Here is a 22,976-nt window from a genome sequence, read left to right as displayed (position 1 = left end):
CCGTACCTGAAGGACATACATAATTTTCTTAAAATTGGTCATTTCTACAGAGACTGGTATAAATAAAATATAAAATAAAATAATAAATAAATAATTTTCCTTTATTATATTTTATGGTATTCATACAGGCTTCGCAGTCCAAGCTTAGAACAGAATCTTTTGATGGTATGTGGTAACACGGAAAGCCAACTGTACAGGCAGGTACTTTTGCCTACTTGATGGATTCTGGCCACACTCAAGCATCTGCCTCTCTACAACTTACTCGACAACATGGTCTAGAACTGGGGACTGACAGGACAGTTACCAGGCCCTCTGGAGGACTCTGGTCTGTCAGTCCCACCTGCTCAGGGGCCGTGTCTTATTCATGCTGCATTTCCTATCACTTGTCAGGACAGCCTTCTGCTCCATGCCTGTGAGTGCTGAGAAAGCGGCCACTACTCAGCTTCTCTGCCTGTCCTGACAGCAAAGGATGGGGAGGCATGAAAGGCAGCATTTATGGCACAAGCTCTTGAAGGTGGGCAGACCCAAAATCCTAGCTCAGCTCTTTATGGCTGAGAAGGCATGGGCAAAGTGATGAACTTCTTTGAGTTTCCTCAACTGTAAAACTGGGTTAGAATTCCTACCTCACAGAGATGTAAGAATTAAACAACGTAATATATAGTGAGTGCTGTCTGATATATACTATGCGATAGCTGCTCAGTCATGCCTGACTCTTTGCAACCCCATGGACTGCAGCCTGCCAGGCTCCTCTGTTCATGGAATTCTCCAGGCAGGATTACTGGAGTGGGTTGCCATTTCCTTCTCCAATATACTATGTAGCCATTAACAAATAATTATAAATATGTAGTTTTGAAATAGGAAGTCTATCAACTAACTGATGAACACATCACTATAAGCAAAGGCAAAATATATTTTTGGAAAAATCTTGAGATAACTTTTAACATGATCACTTTTAATGTACTATAGAAAGCTAAAATTAATTCATTTCTTTAAAAAGCTCAATATATCAATCCTTGAAAACCCCATTTTCACATCTTAACAAAAAGTTTCAGTGCGATAACTATTCAATGACCAATGCTCATTTTATTTCTGCTGTGCTTTCTCATAATACAAACTATCAGAGGGAAGAAACTATGTCAATTCCCAAGTCAGTTTCATAAATAATGAATGTGAAATAGAACTATAAACTGTCAAGCCACTTCTGAATTCAGGTTTCTAAATTAACAAATGACTAACATTTTGTGCTTTAAATTTTTTCCTTAAGAAGTTCAGAGAAAGTATAGCATGCTGGTTTTGTAATCAAGGTTTTCTCACCTCTTCTCCACTGTACTGCTTCAAACAGTGCAAAAATCGGCATGTGTTAGAAAGCCAAAAGGAGATGGTTTCAAAATCATCACCTCTTTTCTAAAAGAGAGAATAAGCCTAAATTAGTTTTTTCCTTATGGAAACAAAAGCCTGAAATAACTGAATAGATACCAGAAGGCCCGTTTCCTTCACTTACTATTAACAACAATTATAAAAATCACATTACAGTTGTAAAGCCTCCTGTTGCTGCTACAGAATTCAACCACTAAATTCATTAGTTGTTACCTTGCCTGGCATCTGTTTTCTTGCCATTAGAAAGTGATGCCCATTCATTCCGTTGATAATAGCTTAGTAGTCCCTTTAGGCAGAAAACAATTCACCAAGTCTTGCTTACCCAAACTTACTTCCCTGGGGGTTACTGAAGGAATAAGAAAGGACTAAAGGTACAAAAGAGAATCACAAACACTGTGAAGCACTAAAACCCAGATTAGGTGAAAAATCTTGTCAGTGATTAAGATACAATTTCTGAGGAGCGAATCAGACATGGGATTAAGGGAGTCCTGTGCAGAGCACTGGACAGTGTGGCTTTTCATCAGTACTGGGCCACATGTCAAACAACAACTCTAAATCAAAACAGGACACGAGACAAATGTACTTCAATTTTAAAAAAGGATGTTCCAAAAGAGTGTTATGTTCAAGAATCTATGCTTTTTACATTTTTAAAATTATTTTTTTTCTAAAGTCTTTACTGAATTCATTACAGTATTGTTTCTATTTTATGTTTTGGTTTTTCTACTACAAGGCATGTGGGATCTTTGGTCCCTGACCAGGGATCAAACCCACACCCCCTGCATTGGAAGGCAAAGTCTTAACCATTGGAAAGTGGAAGTCTTAACCACCAGGGAAGTCCCAAGTATCTACTCATTTTAAATCTTTAAACAATCTGGTACAATAATTAGTCAAATTAGATAAATTTCTTCTTGTAATTAAGATGAGAGGCAGAAAACTTCATGATTTGGTTTTGCTGTCTTCATAGGTGTTAACTTCAGAAGTAGTAAAATTCATAGTCTAATAAATGCAATATACCATCAATATACCAAAAATTACATGAGCTCCATTCAGAAGACATTCATCAATTTTTGAATGTTAAAATATTTAGAAATTCAACACTTCAGTAATCACTGTAGAATGTAACCGCATAGAGTATCTGTGCAGTAGGGACTGAGAACCATCATTAAAAGTTATGACCAGGGGCTGGGGGAGAGTGTTTAACGGGTGCAGAGCTTCAGTTGGGGAAGATGAAAAAGTTCTGGAGATGATGATAGTGATGGTTATACAACAATATGAATGTACTTAATGCCACAGAACTGTGCACTGAAAAACGGTTAAAACTAAGAATAACGTTCACTGTTTTTCTAGGTTGTCAAAAGGATGATTATGCAACGTGACTCAGTGATTACTGAGTTATGTAGGGCTTTCTGTTCTATTATGTAACTTCACTGCCTTTTCCAAGTGTTTCCTCTCTGATTAGTATCTATGTGCTGCTGCTCACATGAAACCAGGCATTTCAGGTAACAAGGAAAATTATGGGGTGAGCTGGAGAATAATGGGAAGAAAAGTCAGAAGAGAATTTTAAATATTTTATCAGACAGCTTTTTATATGAATGGGCTAGGTATTCCTAAACATTTTTAATATCTATTTTAACTATAGAATCATATTCCCTGTATATATGAACTTCACTAAGTATTTTTAATTTAGTTCTGAGACAGACCTCAAAGCAGACTATTTCTATGAAGAATTTCAGTTTACTTCACAACTAAATGTAAATATATTGAATTAATTTTTATTATTGTTCAATCTGAGCCCTGTTTTGAAAGAAAGCACACAGACACATTACATAATGAATATTTCCTATAATGGAAGGTACCAGTTAAGACTAAAATGTGGCCATAACTGGCAACTTAGCTCATGTCTAAGGATGGAAAAATACCTCTGTATAGACCCTGTCATCATTAATATTCATTATGAGAAATCTGTTGAACATGAACTAACCTTTAATACTTTTTTGATGCTGTTAATTGTTGATGTTAGCAACGACCTTACTTTCTGATCATCATTCAGGTAGTCAGCATGTCGAACACACATAAACAGGATATACGCTGGTAACCCTGGAATCAAATTGACAGCTACACCACGTGGCTTCAGTTCTAAAAAAGAAAAGAGGAAACAGTCTTATATAACTTTGAAAGTCTTCATAAGGAATGCTTTTTGAGATATAAAGGCACAGTTCTCATGTAACAGTTCAATCATTCAGCGTTAATAGGTTCATGTTTTTAAAAAAGCATATTTTAGAGTAGAGGATTTCTTGACTATAGGGACTTGAGAATATTAGTTGCTTACACAATGATAACTCTCAAATGTTTCTCTCCTGCCCTGACTTTTCCTTTGAATCTAGGCTCATGGAACAAGTGGCTTTTGACATCTCTGCTCAGGCCTGTCCCACAAAACCCACCCCCCATGGAACCTGCTCTTCCAGGAGTTGTCCCATCTCAGTAAGTGGCAGTCTCTGCCTTCTAGTTTCTCAGAATATAAACCTTGTCATCATCTTTGTCTTCTTTCCTTTTCTCACATCACACATCTAATCCATCAACAAATCCTGTTGGCTCTACACATAAGACATGTCCAGAATAATCCTGCTACTTCTCTACCAGCTCCCCTAGTCTAGGCCACCACCATCTTCTCCTGGGTCCCAGTGAGAGCTTCCCAACTGGTCTCCCTGACTCACCCCTCGATCCTCAGTAGTACAGTTTCCACACAACAACCAGAGTAATTCTATAAGAAAATGTAGTCAGATCATGTCACTCTTGTTATGAAAATCTTTCAAGTAGCTTCTCATCTCACTCATTTGTAAAACCCGAAATCCTCACCATGGCTGTGTGATCTGGCCTGCTCCCCTTTCCAGCTCACTGTGCTCCCCCATTAAATGGGTCTCCTTGTTGCTGGGGTGAACACGCCAGGCATGTGCCCACCCCAAGGCTTTCTGTCTGCAACGTTCTTTCCTCAGCTATCAGCAGGACTTGCTTCCTTACTTCCTTTGGTCTCTGTCCAAAGGAGATCACCTTGTCAAAGAGGCCCTCCCTAACAACTTTATATAAATTCGTACACCTGCCTTCCTTGTTTATCTTTCTCACCCCCTTATTTGTTTTTATCTACCTCCCCCTACCCCATGGAATATAAACTCTTTGAGAACAGAGACTTTGTTTACAAACCCTTGTGTCGAGGGCTGACTTTCAATAGATCGCAGCGAGGGAGCTGCTCTGCTACGTATGAAACCCCGACCCAGAAGCAGGTCGTCTACGAATGGTTTAGCACCAGGTTCCCACGAACGTGTGGTGCGTGACGGGCGAGGGGGCGGCCACCTTTCCGGCCGCGCCCCGTGTCCCGGGACGAAGGGCTCTCCGCACCGGACCCCGGTCCCGACGTGTGGCGCCCCGAGGAACACGGGCAACGGCCCGCCGGTGGGGACGGCGGGGGGATGGCGGGGGAACGGCGGGGGAACGGCGGGGGACCGGCTATCGGAGGCCAACCGAGCTATTGGAGGCCAACCGAGCTTCCCCGGCGCTGCCGTATCGTTCCGCCTGGGCGGGATTCTGACTTAGAGGCGTTCAGTCATAATCCCACAGATGGTAGCTTCGCCCCATTGGCTCCTCAGCCAAGCACATACACCAAGGGACTTTATTACCCAATACCTAGAAAATGCTTAGCACACGGTAGGAATGCCCCAAACGATTATTGAACTGATGAATCTTTTTTAAATTCTATGCTTAAAAGCCAGTGGCTTCTTACCATTTTTTCAAAATGAAGATCACACTGAAACCTAAGCACCTCTGCATCTATATATAGTTCTAAGTTTAACACCATGAACTCTAGGAACATTAAACCACTGCCAATCACACTGCTGCCACCCTGGCACCTGGGGGGAGGAATGCTCTGCAAAGGGTGAAAGGAGAGGCTTGTAGTGTTTTGAGCTCACAACTTATGGGCTGCATACACTCCTGAACTATTTCCCATGCTCCCCTAAAAAGTCTTCTTGGAGAGCCAGTGGGCTTGCTCAAAGGCCTTCTGCTGCTTTAAAGGGCTTCTTCTATTCCCATCTCCATTGTCCAGTTAGTCCTCTCTTCCCACTGCTGGAATCTTTTCCTTAATTCTGTTCCTTCCCTACTATTAAACTGTTTTTCCTGACATATTTAGTTATATACCTTCCTAGGGAAGTAAGGAAGAAGAGAAATTGAGGGACTTAAGTGGCCTAGGGCAGGGGTATTCAACTGCAGCTAGCTACACGTCAGAAGCCCTTGAGAGAGAGAAAAAAAAAGAACTAGGGACATGGCTAAGTTCTTTCCTCTAGACATTCTGATGTAATTAGTCTGCAGAGGGGAACATACGTCAACAGTTTTCAAAAGCTTCCTGTAACGGGCAACAGGAGCTGAGGTCTCACGTGACCCTAACAGGCAGTCCTCGCTGGCGTCCTTGTAGGGTGACTGACAGCCACAATGGGGTCAGAATGCTGTGGCAGTACTGCACACAGCATGCAAGGCTGACTAAAGAAACCAGTGTGAATATTTAATAAATGAGTGACTAGTCTCTCCCACCACTGACACATACCATAAAGACCTTTCATCTCACACAGGAAATACTTGCCCAGAATCAGGTTCTTCACAAGTTTTTGCTCATCCTCCTTCTTGTATTCCAGCATTCCTTGGAAATCCTTTTCTTTCCTAGGAATGTTGACTGGACGAATGGGTTCATCAATGATCTGTCCTGGCGATATGTTCTCCATCTGGCCCACTTCATTAGAAACAAAAAGAAGAAAAATGTTTTCCAGGTAGAAAAGATGAGTGGTTTCATGTTCCTATTAATTTTAAATGAACTCTGTAACAACAGAAACTTGCCATATTTGCCACTTAATTGCCCCTTCTTTAAGTAATTTTTTTTGGTAAAACTGGATGGATAGATGGTAAATTCATATGTTACTGTCACTCTGACAACAACTAGTACTTACTACTATCAACATCAAGAATCTTACTTGATTCAAAAGCATCTTTTTGTGATACATTTTATTTTGTAATAAGATTAAATGTCCCCAAAGTACGTGGCTTAACTTCTTAGTTAACTAATCAGTATCAATCATAAGTGTCTAAATATATTTAGACTTTAATTCAGGGAAGGAAATTCAATATTTTATAGAGGCACCCCTCATTCCTGAAGACACCGTGAGCGGATAAAACCACCTGTATTTAATATGTTTGTGTGTGTGTGTGCTCAGTTGTGTTTGACTCTTTGTGACCCCATGGACTATAGCCTGCCAGGCTCCTCTGTTCATGGGATTTTCCAAGCAAGAATATTGGAGTGGGTTGCTATTTCCTTTTCCAAGGGATCTTCCAGACCCAGGGATTGAACCCATATCTCCCACACTACCAGGAAGATTCTTTACCACTGAGTCACCTGGGGAAGCCTCTGTATTTAATATTAAAATAATTTCCTAAATTTATTCATTTTTTTGTTTGTTTTTAGTAAAGTGTTAAAAATCCTACCACAAAGTTGCAACCAAAAAAGTACAACCACTGGTGAACAACCCTTTCAGATGTTAAAAATAATCACTATTGTTGATGGCAGCTGTGAGAAAAGAACTCGGGGTTAAAAGAAAAGTCTCCAATTTCATTTCATCTGGGAAATGCAAGGTAACGTGAGTTACAAGGTGTTTGTGGAGCTATATGCTAGCAAGCACATTTTTAATTCTCTTATCTATAAGAAGAGGAGCAGTTAAGACATCTATTTAAGTGCAGATTAAGTTTGAGTTCAGAGACTGTTGGCAAACAAAATGCAGATCAGATGCATTAGAAAGTTCTATCTTGCTGAGTCCACAAGGTATCAGTAGTGCTTCTGTCACTCTGGGCAATTTCCTGAGTTAGTTCCGGGAAGCCAGTTCCATACACAAGGTTATCACAGAGAACAGCAGTACCTGCCAGCGCGCTTGCCCGTGTGGCAGAGAGCCTGGTGACACCTTGTCCACCTCATGCTGCAGCATCACACATCGGGGCTATCAGCGCTGAAAATCACCACCGTCTATCAACATTATGATAGATATCTAAAGAGCGATCATACTGTAACTGGACAAATCAGGGCTGTGGCCACCTCCCATAACCTAGTGTTTCAGATGTATGATACAGTCTGGAACCACAGGACTAACGGAAAAACGCATGCATCTTCACAAGAGATATGAGATTCAAGCTATGTAGTTTTACATAAATTATTTCTGGAGACAGTTTAAACACAACACCAGGGGGATCTCAGAATCAGCATACAATGGCCCTCACAGCTCCTGTATATGCTCTGTATATAAAACAAAATAATAGAATCCCTGCCATCTATGAACTAGTTGCTTTGAGCCACAGGAACAATTCTATGAAGGGAAACTGGAAGGAAACAGATTCAATGTATTGATACTAAGTTTATCAACAAATGCACATATGTGGATTCTGAATAACTCAAAACGTTTTAAATGTTTTACCATATTTGATTTTATCATATTTGATTATGACATATAGTATTATTTTATATAACACCAAGGAAGGAAAATACTGCCAATTAAATTACAATCTAACAACTGCTATAAGAGACATCGTAATTTCAGAGATGTTAAAATGTGAAAAATTATGCTCCTCAGAATTTACGAAATATAGTGACTATTTTAACTAAGAGATTACATGTTTTAAAAGAAACCTTCACTTTCCTTTCACATATCTCTAAAGAAGATATTTTTGGTTCTGTACAAAAATGCCAGAGATAAAATTTGCCATATTTTCATTAAAATTTTCTCTGTCTTTGAATTCTTGTCAGAGATTAGAGTCTTTACAAAAACTCACAGATAAAATATAGGTATCAGCTCAACATAACCTTGATTTATTTAATAAATTATATATTAATTAAAATGTCAACCCTTATGTAGTATCAGGAAAATATAAAACCTGAGAGAGGCCAGAATACCACACAATTTTCAAAGACTCAAGGGATGCTGGGGGTCATTTAGCCCAATGCTCCATCTAATACAGACATCTTTCTAAAAGATCTGAAGCAATACCTATTTCTATCATCTAGATTATTTATACTTGAGAGAAAAACATTCTTGAACCTTTTTATCCTAGAAAAAGAAAACAAATTGGAAGATTTTTTCCCACTCACTTTTGGTACAGGGAAGATCTTGTCTCAGGTTTAACTGAGACAGTCAAATGAATTAATGTAAGAAGAAAGAGGGTGTTGAGAAATACAGCACAAAGGAGGGGAGTCAGTGGTCCTCAGAAGGCATGGATTCTAGTTCCACTTTGGCCACTAAGTGGCTGAGACTCTGGAAGTCACGGTTTCTGGGCCTCAGCTCCATTCTCCTATGAAGTAATTAACTGATTTCTAGAATTCTTTTAGGTCTAAATTCCCTGACTTTATGAAACTTGAAATGGAACACCCACTCCTGGATTAAAATATAGCACAAAGCACATCAAACTTTGAAACACTCTTGATTTAGATATATAATTTCTGCTAAAATTAGGTATGTTGGCATTAAAAAAAGTCTTAGATGGTATCTAAAATTGTCTCTCTAATTAAGTGGAGCCCATAGGAGGAGGTAAGTCTTTCTATTTTCAACCAGAAGAATTTAAGTATATTATTATATATTTAGAAAAAATAAGAAAACTTTTAGCTATTAGAAGGTGCTTTGCTATACAAAGTTGTCAGTGTTTTCTACACACTGTGGGGATAAGACAACAGGAGACAATGGTGTGGGAAGAGCTTGTAGCCTTTATGCTCTGCCTTGGGGAGGGGAAGGACACCACACTCAGTAAGTGCTCAAGACGCATAAGCCAATTTCATCTTATTCTGTAGACGTGTATCATTTATCTCAGTTTTTAAGACTATCATGTCTTTTTTGTTTAATCTATGAATTGCCTTCTCAAATGTCCTTATAGATTTAAGAATATAATTGGTAGGATAGTTTAAGTGATAAGGTTGAATTCTAATTGATAATGGCTTAAAATCACTAAAATCATGAAATATTCTCAGCTATCCCTTTAAGTAAAAATATACATATCAAAGAAAGCTAAGTAAAAATGTAAAATAAGTGATTCTTCTATTTATCAAAAGTTACTAACATATGGTAAATGAATCATTAGGAGCTTAAAAAATAATTTTACAAGTTAATACCCTTAAAATCAGTTTCTTTTAAGCAGATACTCTGCTGTCTAATTATCATCTCATGATATAATTAATGCAGAGTTAAGTGCAGAAAGGTTCTCTGAATAAAGATTTTTTTAAAGTTCTGCCAACAGATATTACAGCCCATGTATGTGATTTGGAGGTTCAAAATTTTAATAGATGGAACACATAATGCTAAAGGATTATATAATAAAACATGACTATAAAGTAATCTATCTGATATCTAAACAAATATTTCAGTATTTGTACATGGGAGGGAATATTATCCTCTTCAAAATAAATATCCATGTTGCTGTTCTAAATATTTCTGATACTTACTTACACATTCAACAAACATTAATGGAATGATTATGACAGGTCAGACAATATGCTAGGTGCTGTGAAAACAATGGGAAATAAGAGATGGTCACCATGCTCAAAAAGATCACAATCCATTGAGGAAGCCAGTAATCAGACAGAAAATTTGCTAAAAACATGACATTGAAAACCATAAAGGTGGGAGGTGATGGGGAATGTTTACCCTTTGAGCAGAGCAAAAATTATTCAGTGACAATGACAGAATAGATGGGTAGTCAGACTGCACAGTACCATTTCTGGTCAAAATGGTAATAGCTTGCATAGGTCTGAAGGCAATTCCAAAGAGGGGCTCAAAATCTCTAGAACAATGAGATCGTTGCTGGAATAAGCTTACAACGTGGCTTTAGCCCTGTTCACTGCTACATCCCTGGCACCTACTTACTGAAGGAACAAACACTCACCCACAAGAAGCATTTGTATAAATAAAAAAAAACTGATTCTTTCTCAAGGTGTTTTCCCATCATCAACAGATATACATCTTGTTTTATAGAATCTCCTTTATAACTACAATTCATTTTTTCTTACTTAGTTCTCTTTTTGTTCTCCATAGTTCTTTGAGGACACAGACTCTGTCTTACTCATGTTAGTATCCCTAATACTAAGAATAACAGTAATAAAAATAAGCTGTAGATAGCATTTACTGTGTCAGGAACCATATTAAATTCATTCCACATTTTAATTAATTTAATCATTACAAACCATGTCAGGTAGATATCATTATCATTCCCATTTAACAGGTGGGAATACTGAGAAATAGACAGGTTCAGTAACTTGCCCAATATCAGATGACTAATAGTGGAAGAGCCAGTATTTAAACCCAAGAAACTTGGCTACAGAATCCATGCTCTTAACTGATATGCAATACTGCCTAGCACAGTACCTGGCATATAGAAGATAGCCATTAGATATTTATTGAATGAATTCTCTCTTTGTAAGTTATTACTACCATGAAAACATTTCTCCCCACCTAGCAATGAAAATTTCCACTCCAAGGAGGCCAGGTTTGTTGAAAGTCATTTTTGTTATTGTCCCTAATAGTCACACACAAATTGAGCCATACTCTTAAGCCACTAGTACAGTATATAAAACCAAGGTTCAGCAACTGTCATAAAAACATAAATACCTTCTAGTTCACCAATTTTTTTGGCAAATACTTTCAGTTGTTTTTTCAGTTTCCGGACAGTCTTATCTTGTTTTTCGAGTTGTTCCATCAAATCCTAAAGATCAAAATGAGAAATATAACAAAAAGATCAAAATAAGCCATCTAAAATGCAGAGAAGGGAAGCAGACATAAAGTTATAGGAAGAGTACTTAGTTTTACATAAAAAGTTAGTTTTACATAAAAGCTCCATAAAAGTTCATTGGTGGAGCCCCACCTGGCTAAAACCAGGAGGTGATAGGAAAGGCAGCTATAATAAAGCAAATGTTAAAATACATAGTGCAGTAACTCCTTACAGTGTGATGGACAGCAGGCTCACTGTGGGGCGAATAGACTCCAGTAGACTCCGTGGGGGCAAAACAATCAAATGCTCATAAAATGTACTGCTATCTCAGTAGAAGTTTTTCATTTAAAGGGGGAATAAGCAAGGTAAATTTTGATGAATGCACATTTTTTTGTGAAGTTTTAAGGATGGTTGAACTTAGGGGCTTTTAACTGACACCTAGTCTCTGCAGATTGTGACTGCAGCCATGAAATTAGAAGACATGAAATTAGAAGACGCTTACTCCTTGGAAGGAAAGTTATGACCAACCTAGATAGCATATTAGAAAGCAGAGACATTACTTTGCCAACAAAGGTCTGTCTGGTCAAGGCTATGGTTTTTCTAGTAGTCATGTATGGATGTGAGAGTTGGACTGTGAAGAAAGCTGAGCCCTGAAAAATTGATGCTTTTGAACTGGGGTGTTGGAGAAGACTCTTGAGAGTCCCCTGGACTGCAAGGAGATCCAACCAGTCCATCCTAAAGGAGATGAGTCCTGGGTGTTCATTGGAAGGACTGATGCTGAAGCTGAAGCTCCAATACTTTGGCCACCTCATGCTAAGAGTTGACTCATTGGAAAAGACCCTGATGCTAGAAGGGATTGGGGGCAGGAGGAGAAGGGGATGACAGAGGATGAGATGGCTGGATGGCATCACTGACTTGATGGGCATGAGTTTGAGTAAACTCCGGGAGTTGATGATGGACAGGGAGGCGTGCAGCGATTCATGGGGTCGCAAAGAGTTGGACACGACTGAGCAACTGAACTGACTGACTGAAGTGTGTGAAGCACTGTCTCTATGAGTTCCACCCTTTGGAGAGGCTAAAACTAGTCCTGTAACTTAAGAAAAGTTAAGAGGTTTCGGGAATTAAAAGGTAAGTTAAAAAATAACCACAAAGAACAGTATAGAGTGGTTGACAGACTAAGTGGCAGTTAGATAACACACCCATAGAAATCTCTAACACACCCATAGAGATTATATTATCTAATATAATAATATAATTTATAATTGCAAAATATAATTTTGCTTATAGGGAAAAAAGGGGATAATTCCATATAATTTATGCAAAAAGAGAAAACAAAAGCAGTACATTCACAGGCAGGGTTTAAAAAAAAGGTGTAATATGTGGTTCCCTAATCAAGAATTCTTTCAAATGACAGACAGAGTCAAACGATCAATAATTAAGAAGAAAAGTGGGCATCAGCAAACTAGGAGCTTCAAGCGCAAATAAAGCAATGATTTAAGAGGTTTGTTGTTGTTATTCAGCTTATGGATTTTAAAAGGTGTTTATAAATACAAGTATTCATTGTTTTTCCAATTTAGACAGGGCTGATTTTTAGATATTAGACCAATGATTCAAAAGGAACAGTTGCTAACATTTCAAAGTGTTCAGTTGTGCTTCTTGGATTTTTACTTTACCTTTCAAGTCATATTTTGCTTCCATCACACTGTAAGCCTAGTGTTAATAACAAACCAAAGGTGACAATGGACGCAGGACACTGACAGAGGCGACATCACTGGCTAAAAGACAGCTGTGGGGAGAAACAGGTTTTGTGAAAGTTTCTGAAGAGACCTCCCAGGAAGGGCAGGCAGAGTGCTCTTCGCTTATAGAGGGCTAGAAACAGTGAGGAAGACGACAGAAAAGCACTCTTTTACATACAATCATCCGTTTGTAAAGTGAAATCCGATATGATTGATACTTCTTAGGGTCATCTGCATATAATTCCTCAAAATACTGAAAAAACAGGCACAATGGACATTCGTTTTTCTCTGTGTCTTTGAGGGGAATGCTACCTCTCAGCAAAATCAATTTTAAAATATTTTAAAACACAGATAAGGAATCTATATATACAGACACAAAAGGCTCTGCTTTGACATCTGTCAGTGCCCTCTAATTTTTCTAGTACAGAGGGTTCTATATCCACATGCTCAGAGGAAACAGGCGATGGTAGCAGGTGAACAGCTGTGGCCCACATTCCCCAGACAAGGCAGTTATCTCACTCCTCAGACCTGCTTCTAGGCTGCTGCACTTTCTCTGCTGCCAGCAGCAGCAGCACGAGTGGGGACGGCAGTTCAAACACAAGTGAGAATACTGGCAAAGTTGGAGCTCTTGTTAGATGTTGGAAAGACTGGACAGAAGCTGTGTGCCTTCATTCTCTGAAGGGCAGCTTGGGGCATGCTGTGAAGTTTGCTCACTAGAGGAGGCAGAATAGTCCTCTCTGTGTTTGTGTTTGTGGCGTAGGTGGCTGGGAAGGGTTTTCAGAGTAGAGTTTCGAAGAGCACAAAGCCTAGGCCCACCGGTACTTTAATATTCTGCCCAAGTGCTTCCTACAGAAATGCAAAACTAAGACACTCTAATGACAGTGAAAAACTGCATCATCCCCTCTAAGTGTGAATCTATTCTCCTGAATTAGCAATCAGTGAGGCAGGAGAAGCCGATGAACCTACAAAGAGTTTTCCTAAAACACAAACTAAGTTTCACCAGCTTAGAATATGGAAGGGACTGATTTATTTTTGTATCAGTTATACAAAATCGAAAAGAAAAGTAATAATGCACACAAGATTGCAAGGGAAATGCTTAACCAACTTAGCAAAACAGCTCTGAGAATCTACCACTCAGAAGCATCTTTATTTCATGGTTTCACCTTGTATTTTAAGATAATGATTTAAAAGCACAGAGTTTATATGCTAATTAATCATTATTATGTTATTGAGTAATTTATCAATTCTTAAGCACTGAAGCACTGTTAGTTTAAACAACAATATACTTGTGAGTAATAAAATGACATCTCGAAATAGTTCATGATTCAGATCTTCCCCCACAAATCAGTGATATTTCAGGCACTCTGGAAAGAGTCTAGACTTCAAGTCCCTCACCCATCTCTCCCATTCCCACAGCCTCACCAGCATGCTGTCCTCAGAAGGAAGGACAGACTGGGAAAAGAATACCTTTGGGTTTTGCTTCCAACTAATATAAAAGATGGTTGAGCAGGTGACACTAGGAAACTATCTGTAATGCAAATGATCACTAATGGATAATTCAGGTTGTTAAATCTTCAGAGAAAATCCTAACTATTTTATTACAAGTTATTAGAATTCTGAATTAAAGAAACAATTACCACTAGCCCTAAACAGCTTTTCTAAAAACCAGCCTGACACTTCAGTATAGATTTTATATAGAAATATTCCCTGGTCAGGGAACTGAGACCCTGTAAGCTGTGTGGTAAAGCCCCACCACCACCCGCCAAAAGAAAAAGGAAAAAAAAAAAGGAGATATAACTTTTCAATGACTTTTAATTTAATAAATATGTTTATCAAACCTAAGTAGAAATCTGTAATAAAAGTTATTTTGTGACTGAGAAAGAAATATTTTGGAAAATATTTTCTATAAAAGAAAGGACAACTTTGTGCCATCACTCAGAATCCATCTGGCAAGGGAAAAAAAAATCTCTCCACTCACTGAATTCTATTAAAAAGAATCAAGAATGCAGAAACTTCAAGAGAACAGCATTGAAACATGTATATTATCTAGGGTGAAACAGATCACCAGCCCAGGTTGGGTGCATGAGACAAGTGCTTGGGCCTGGTGCACTGGGAAGACCCAGAGGGATCGGGTGGAGAGGGAGGTGGGAGGGGGGACCGGGATGGGGAATACATGTAAATCCATGGCTAATTCATTTCAATGTATGACAAAAATTACTGTAATGATGTAAAGTAATTAGCCTCCAACTAATAAAAACAAAAAAAAACAAAAAAAAAAACTAAAAAAAAAAAATTATAGAGATATAAAAATTAAAAGTTTTCAATTAAAAAAAAAAAAAAGAATGCAGAAACTTGAATCCTGATGTTTCTCCTTGACACTGGAGTTCCAACCAAGGTCAACCTCCAGCCCTCTTTGGTTCTGCCATCTGCGCCCTGACTAACTCTAACCCTGCTGTCTGCGTGAGAAGGGGCTGGGAGGGCCTCGGTGGTGCCTGGGGACCAAAGGTTGTGACAACCACGCAACCTCATGGATGGCGAAGACTGTGCAGCTGCAGCGGAGGAAGCGGAGTTCTCAAGGATATCGAGACCCCAGCACACAGTCGGCCAGTATCCTCCAGACCCTCCAAGTGAGGGCTGAGGCGCTGAGAGGTGCCTGAGCCTGCTGTGACAAACCACCTGAGCACACACCTTTTTCACTTCTACCAACATAGTTCTATCTTCCTTACTGTGCCTGGGTTGGAGAAAGAGGGCCACAAGAGTGGGGCAGTGAACGGCATCTTTCCCAGCCAGGAAGGGGGTTTTGCTCCAAAAGCGTGAGGGCCGCTCTGCTGTCCTTACCAGGTTCTCATTGGTGAGCCGAGTGATCTCGTGCTGCAGGCTGGCCTCAATGCGGGCCTCTGGGGGCAGCTGTAGGTTCTGGGCCAGCAGCTGCTGCTGCCGGTTGTTCTCCTCCTTCAGGCTCTGGATTTCCCCGCGGAGAGCTTCAGCCTCGTTCTCATGGCTCCTCTTCTGAGACTGCAGCTGGGACTCCAGGAGCCTGTGGAGAAGCCACACAGGGAGGAAAGGGAGGTGACATCTGAGTCCCTACCTGGTGCATGTGAGGCTTTGAGCTCACTTGCAAAGGCAGAAAAATGGGGACTCTGTAGTGTCTGTGTAGCTTCTGGCTTGATTAGAGTCTAGAAACTCAGATGGAGCCAGAAACAAAATGAATGCACTCACATATCTGTCTTTCTGAATTGAGGACCCTGCTACAAATACAAAGTTCTCAGAGGCCCTGAAAAACAGCAGAATTTTACTTCTTTGAAAGCTTCATAGGAAATTATGACTAAAACAATTTAAAAGAAAAATTTAAAATTTAAAAGACTAAAACAATTTAACCTGGCTTACTACATTTGCAGTAGAATTTAAAGTAGCATTTAAGTTGGCAAAATTAGTATTACTATAATGCCTTTGCCACAGAACAATCACTGTGGAGGGCAAGATTACAAATGCCCACTTTAATTAAATCTGCCTTGAAGACCTTCAGCATTACTAATTCCAGGAGGGGGGTTGTGACCAGGGTCCCACTTTTACTTTTATCTCTGAAGGGAAGAAAGAAAGGCCAGAGTGCTATTCTGAAATACATACAGATTTACCCAAATGCAGACAGAGTTCTGAAATTCTGTTTATATTTTAAATTTGTCATCTTTTCCCCTATAACCTTCCTTATCAGTAGGAGAATCCTAACAAGATATGGTTCTGGAAGCTCACTATTAATGGGACCAACAGAGTGGTTCTTGAGCTTCTCTGAGCAAACATACAGGCCAGCTGTGCCATGGACTAGGGCCCTGGCCGGAGAACACCAGAGCCAACTGGCAACCTCCCTCTACCAGGCACGCCCATTCTACATTTACTTCCTTTCCGAAGACAAGACAAGGTTATAGATAGGAACTAACAGGAAGAAAGAAAAGGTGTTTTTATTCCAATCCCCTTGGTCAGCAAATGCTGGGCAAAACTTACTGATACTATTATAAACAACAGACAAAAAATATTTTGGGGGATTATGAAATTTGCAAAGAATCTGAACCAATAACACCACAAAGTTAATGACAACAGTGTGTGATAAGAAAAAAGCAGAATAAGTAGAAGCTCCTTGAATAAAACAGTCTATTAAGTGGTTTAAAAATTAATCACTAAAACAGTATTTTTAAGACATAAAAACAGTATTTTTAGGACCAAAAAACCCCAGTATTTTTAAGACTTTAAGACACAAGTATCTCTAGAGGAGATGAGTGTCTGTGTTAGAAAGGTTCTGCTGTTCCAGTTTTATTTGCTTTCTCCTAAACATGTTTAACATGATGGGTTTGGGTAATTATTTTGAACTATGGCTGTGCAGGAAACCCTTCTGATTTGCTGTTTCACAAATCTGAATTTCACAACCACCACACTGAATGCCAAGTCATGTACTTAATACTGCTGCTAGGCAGCATGATGATATTATATGAGAATGTAGCTCTATTGCCCAGGCTCAGATATCCTTTGAATTGGTCATGATTCCAAACAAGAAACTGCTAAGGAATATGTATTAATCTTTCCTACAATTGTTTGGGCTCTAGTTGAGAGGTTTGGGTTTTCTTCCACTCTTAGTGAGATATTCACAAATTTTAGGGTCTGAAATTTACCCAGGAAGACAGTGTATAAGAAATACAGAAGTTAAAGTCAGGAGGCCACTGTTAGTAAGAAAAACAACAAATTAATAACATTCCATTTTGAGGAGATAAGTATAACCTGTTGGCTTGTTTTAACCCTTCATAAACCAGCAACAGCTCTCCATCCTCATTCAACTCATGGCAATCCATAGCAGATGATCTTCCATGCAAAAGGAACAACAATGCAAAACACAAAGGGATACAGGGTGGTAATGAGATGGCGATGGTCAACAGTAGCACATGGTATTTCAATATGTTATTAAGTCACTAGGACTGTCTTTATTAATTACAGATGACTTTAAGACATTACCACAGAAATTATTTTTGGTTAATATTTTTTTAAAAAATGAGTAATATGTAACATCACATGTAAAGGTGGACAATTTAAAACAAAATAATCAAGGATCCAGAGCTACTTTTCCTGCAAAATAATAAATGACTCAGGAGGTAAGAAAGACGTTCTGTTTCTAACATTTCGTTCAGCTGGCAGAGTGATCTTATGTCACACATTATGTTAGAGACTAGCCACAACAGTCATACACATATAGAATGAAAATTTAAGCTACTGTCTTCCTGTGGCGATCTTCATAATTCACTTAAAAATGAAGTTTTAAGTCTTCTGGGTAGGAATTTGTTTTAGCTTGATAAAATCTAGTTTTGTATTTTTAAAATTGCTTTTAAAAGTTCTTATAGGAGTAACACAAATATGTCCAAAGTTCCCAGCTTTTATGATACAATTAAAAAAAATTTTGTGTCAAAAATTAATTTTAAGACCTGGGAAAATTACTTTTATGTTATTAAAGTCACACATTTTATTAAAAATATGTATAATTAACAAATAAAAATGATGAAACTGATTAGAGGTTTTTTCTACAAGTATATAAAAATGATATTTTGAGTGTTTGCCAAGTATCAGACACTGTTTTACATCCTTCCACAGGCATTATTTCATTTAGTTCTCCTAATAACAATGTATATCATTTGCCATATTGCAGAAGAAGACACCAAGGTTTAGAAGTTAGATACCTGGCAGGTGCTGTCTGACTACAGAGCCCAGGATCTTCTTCCTCTTACTAGACTTTCGTTGTTGATATCATGTTTACATAAAATGAATTTCATAGATTGCTCTTCTACTTTACATTTACCATCTCTCCCTGGAGAGTTGGTCTATTTGCACGGTCTCGATTGTATTATTACATGCCGATGACTTCAATATTTACATCTCAGCCCACAGGTCTCTCCTGTTCCAGATCACATTTTCAATCGCCGAATGAAGTTCTCTTCTTGGATGTCTTCCTACTTTCTTAAATATTTGTAAATCTACTGATAATTTCCTGTAGTTCCCCAAATCCCAGACCCAGGGTCGTGAAATGGGATCACTATATCCAACCATGTATCCACCACAGATGCTGTGGAGTTGTCCTTCATGATCCCCCACCCCTGACCACACATCCAGTAAACTGCAAGGCTGCTCACCTCATCTTCTTAAGTATCTTTCTAAGTGTCTCACTTCTTTCAATCCCAGTGGCTACCAACTAAGTCAAAATCACTATAATCAGTCATTCAATTGTGGGAATAACCTCTTAACTGGTCTTTCTGGTTTTAATCTTGTTCCACTACAGTCTATGCTCTAACATAAAAGCCAGGGCTAGCTTTCCAATCTCATCATACCATTCTCCTACTAAAAATCTTTCAACAGCTTCCACCGTCATTGCAGGGAAGTCCAAATTCTCTTGGCTATCTCCCCAACACCCTATAAACTCTGTGAGGGGAAGGACTGCATTTACCTTGCTTAATGCTCTATTGCCAGTATTTGGTACATGGTTTGGGATGAAACAGGCATACAATATATATCTGGTGACTGAATAGCTGAGTGGATGGATGAACAAGTTAATATAGCTCTTCTTACACTAACACATTCTCAGCTATAAGGTACGCTTACAACTTACATTCATAAATTAAAATTTAAGTTTAACCAAATACTTGTATAAGCATTCTCTACTCTGTCCATAAAAGAAGGTAGTAAATACCTTATATCTTGCATGGCAGTATTCTTTAGTCTGTGAAGTATTTCTGTATACCAATTCTGATATTATGTATCAGGAGATCTAGATGTACACTGATAATCTCTGTTATCATCACTGGCCAAGTTCTTTTAAGTATGTAGTCTTTTAAGATCAGAGTTTAATAGCATGAAGGTTCTTTGGGAAGCAGGAGTGGCAGAAAAGCCAAGGAATTTCAGAAATGAGCAGTGATAATCTTATCTACAGGGAAAGCTTTGGGGAAAGTTCAGTCATTTAGTGACTGTGCAAATCTGCACTCTCAGCCCACCCAAGGCTCTTAAGACTGAGCTAAGTGCCATCCACAGCTTCATTCATGTTTAGAGTAAATGAGATAAAAATCAGAGTTAGGATTTTCTTAGAACACCTTAGGAAATGTGACAAAAACTTAGTCTCAAATATCAAGGTCCCATCCTGGGAAGTCATGGTACCCTTTGAGAATTATATGGTCAACATGGATGTGATTCAGCTACTTCATCACTTCTCTTTACATTTCAATTTACATTAAATTTTAATTACTGAAAGCTGCAGCTGCCCCTACAAACTTCTCACAAATAACCATCCTGAATAACAAATAGAAGTGACTTGACTACCCAAGATAGTTCAAGCTATAGAGTAAGTAATTGATTTTCTTTCTCAATGCTAAGGCTCTAAAAACACAGAAATATACTCCCTTGATGTAAAGAACATTTTCCTTTCAATTTCTTATCAGTAATGCTACTGTCTTATAAATGAGATTTTAACTGGGAATATATTGGAAACTTTGGATCCTTTTTGAAGGTCAGTTGATGTCTAACAAAACAATGCATAAACACTCGTACTCACTGTACAAGAGGCTAGCTTGAAGACTAAAGATCAACATGATTAAACCAAAATGAATAAAGAAAGATCAACTTACCTGTTGGTTTCTTTCAAACCAATATATGCTTGTGCTATTTCGCCTTTATCTTTCATTTTTTGTACATCTTCTAAAAGTATTGTGGAATCTGTCATTGTGTTCTAAAGGGGAAAAGACATTTCCACATTAAGTGTTAATACAAAAGCTTTGGACCACATGTAACATTTTTCTTTCTAACACAATAGGGGGTTTATGTGTTCCACAACACACCTGCCCCACCAGAGCATCTGCCCTAGCCCCAGGGTGACTACAGAGAGTGGCGCACAGGCAGTTAAGAGAACGAGGCACCTCCAGTCCCTCTCTTGAGAATCCCTAACACTCTACTACAAAGATGGTGCGATTCCAGAGTAAACAAAATCATTGATAGGCCATGTGCGTTTTATGCTGTGTGAAATACGTACATAAGTATCAGTGCTCTTGCCTGGTTACTATTCTAATGCTATATATACACTTTAAAATATATTTCTATCTATCTATCTATCTATCTATCTATCTATCATCCATCCACTATATATAGCTCTAAAACAATAACCAGGCAAGAACACCAAGAAAGTAGTCAATGGAATGTACGAAGCTGTTTTTTCTTCTACTTCTGGACTGATTATAACAAAACAAATGCCCTAAGAAATATGAAAAGCTTGACACAAAACTAATTTTTCCATTAAAAACTCAGTAGAAAAAACGTGGTGTTTAGATTATATGTTTCAGCAAAACTAAAGTTTTCTCTCACATCTTTGGATATATAAAAATGGGAAGGATATAGCTCCTTGGATTTATCTACCATGTCCTGTTATTCAGTGTTTTTTACTCTGTTACAGTATAGGAATAGTATATAAGCTTTTGAAATAAACATCTGGCAGGTCAGAATAACTAATGATTTTGTATAGAAAGGACTTTTCTGCTAACATTTTTACTTCCTTTTTTCTTCTTTTTTTGTCTAATCTGTTTGACAACCAATATAATTTCAAAATTTTGCTTCTACTCAGCTGCTCTCTATCCCTCCTAAACCAGGGCAAGAACAGAAAATAAAAACAACTGTTCTAATAGAATCTAAAGCCTTTTAGTGGGCCCTTTAGAATCCATGGGCCCACTCTGTTGTCTAAATAGTGTATGCCTAATCCTTTAGTCAATGTTTGCTCTAAATCCAGGTCTCACAGTACAGTGGAGATAATAGAATACACTTCAAATATTGTGATCTTAGAGACCAAGATAACTTTAATGCCAACAAGAGGCCCATAAATACTTGCTTTTGAATTCCACTATTTATTAAAAAAAAAAAATCCCACTTATATGCTAATGCTGTCCTTTTGTGAGTTTACAAATTCATACTTAAAATATGATAAATGCTATAAAGAATTTATATTCTACTGAATTTTAAAAATCTTTCATATAAACACTACATATAGCACTTAAAAAGCATTTAAGCTATATTTTATATATATTTTACTATACATTTGATAGAAAATTTCTTTTTTTCTCTTTTATTAAGGCAGAAAATCCTTCTATTCTTAAAAAGCCACACTCAGATTTTTTTTTTAACTGGCTGTGCTGCATGACTTGTGGGATCTTAGTTGTCCAACCATGGACTGACTCTGTGCCCCCCTGTAGTGGAAGCATGGAGTCCTAACCACTAGACTGCCAGGGAATTCCCCACACTCAGAATTTTACTTTTAAGTAATAACTCGAAGAACCAGTTTCTATATTAAATAATGCTACATGTATTCTCTGACATCTGAGAATCCATATGATGTGGTTTTGAACTTCTAGTAAATTAGGTAAGTTGATCTAGTGAGCCAGTCCAAAGGAAAGATGGCATAAAGTAGCCAGTCCTTCCCTCCTCTGGTCTACCTTAGCTAAGAAACAGGTAAGTATGGGATCAGACTCAGACTACCAGCTCTAGGAAGTTCCTTACTCACTGCTCAAAAAGCTTCTGCCAAGACAGGAACCAGAAGTTCTGAAAGGGTTGCGCCATGTAGGAAAATCCCACCCTTCCCAAGAAGGGGGTGCTCAGCTCCCCAGGCTCCTCCCCACCCTTGGCTAACAAACCCACAGCTGGTAGAAATGAGAGCTTGTGTTTCTGAGTTAAGGGTTTTCCTCCCTGGTTGTGGAGGCCCACTATTACTACCACTGAGGGTCACAGAGCTGACTCTGAGTTCAAAAGTCGTGGAGGCCTCTCTGTGATCCGGACAGGAACCTATGACATCCATAATTTTACCACTGACTTCTCAAATAGGAAGAGGTCAAACAGGAAATTAATTTGTAAATACCAAAGTAGATTTGGTGGCCAGAAAGGATCAACTGCATATATTGGGGGATATTTGCAAACTAAAAATTAGGATTAAATAGAAGTATTTGCTAGACAATTAAAAAATTAGAATTACCTTGTCATCCTGAAAAATCACAAGTCAGCAAGCACGAAAAACAAATGGAAAAAACAACAAACTCT

General features: G+C 38.4%; 1 protein-coding gene across 4 annotated transcripts in view; it reads right to left on the bottom strand.

Moving 5' to 3' along the window:
* Window positions 1–22,976, bottom strand: part of MYO5A (myosin VA) — a 198,522-nt gene that overhangs the window by 12,155 nt on the left and 163,391 nt on the right. Inside the window, exons 29-36 of one of the 4 annotated variants that reach the window (XM_070469262.1) lie at window positions 20,531–20,631; window positions 17,652–17,732; window positions 15,723–15,921; window positions 13,063–13,137; window positions 11,049–11,142; window positions 6,005–6,151; window positions 3,359–3,513; window positions 1,315–1,404 (exon numbers count right to left, since the gene is read on the bottom strand). In XM_070469262.1, coding sequence (XP_070325363.1) covers window positions 1,315–1,404; window positions 3,359–3,513; window positions 6,005–6,151; window positions 11,049–11,142; window positions 13,063–13,137; window positions 15,723–15,921; window positions 17,652–17,732; window positions 20,531–20,631 — 942 coding nt within the window. The remainder of the gene's footprint in view (window positions 1–1,314; window positions 1,405–3,358; window positions 3,514–6,004; window positions 6,152–11,048; window positions 11,143–13,062; window positions 13,138–15,722; window positions 15,922–17,651; window positions 17,733–20,530; window positions 20,632–22,976) is intronic. The other 3 variants (XM_070469263.1, XM_070469264.1, XM_070469265.1) reach the window with 3 other exon arrangements.

This window comes from Odocoileus virginianus, chromosome 6 (assembly GCF_023699985.2).
Source record: "Odocoileus virginianus isolate 20LAN1187 ecotype Illinois chromosome 6, Ovbor_1.2, whole genome shotgun sequence".
Classification (NCBI taxonomy): Eukaryota; Metazoa; Chordata; class Mammalia; order Artiodactyla; family Cervidae; genus Odocoileus; species Odocoileus virginianus.
The sequence above is the reverse complement of the archived record's forward strand: the minus strand, read 5'-3'. Positions and strand labels throughout refer to the sequence as shown.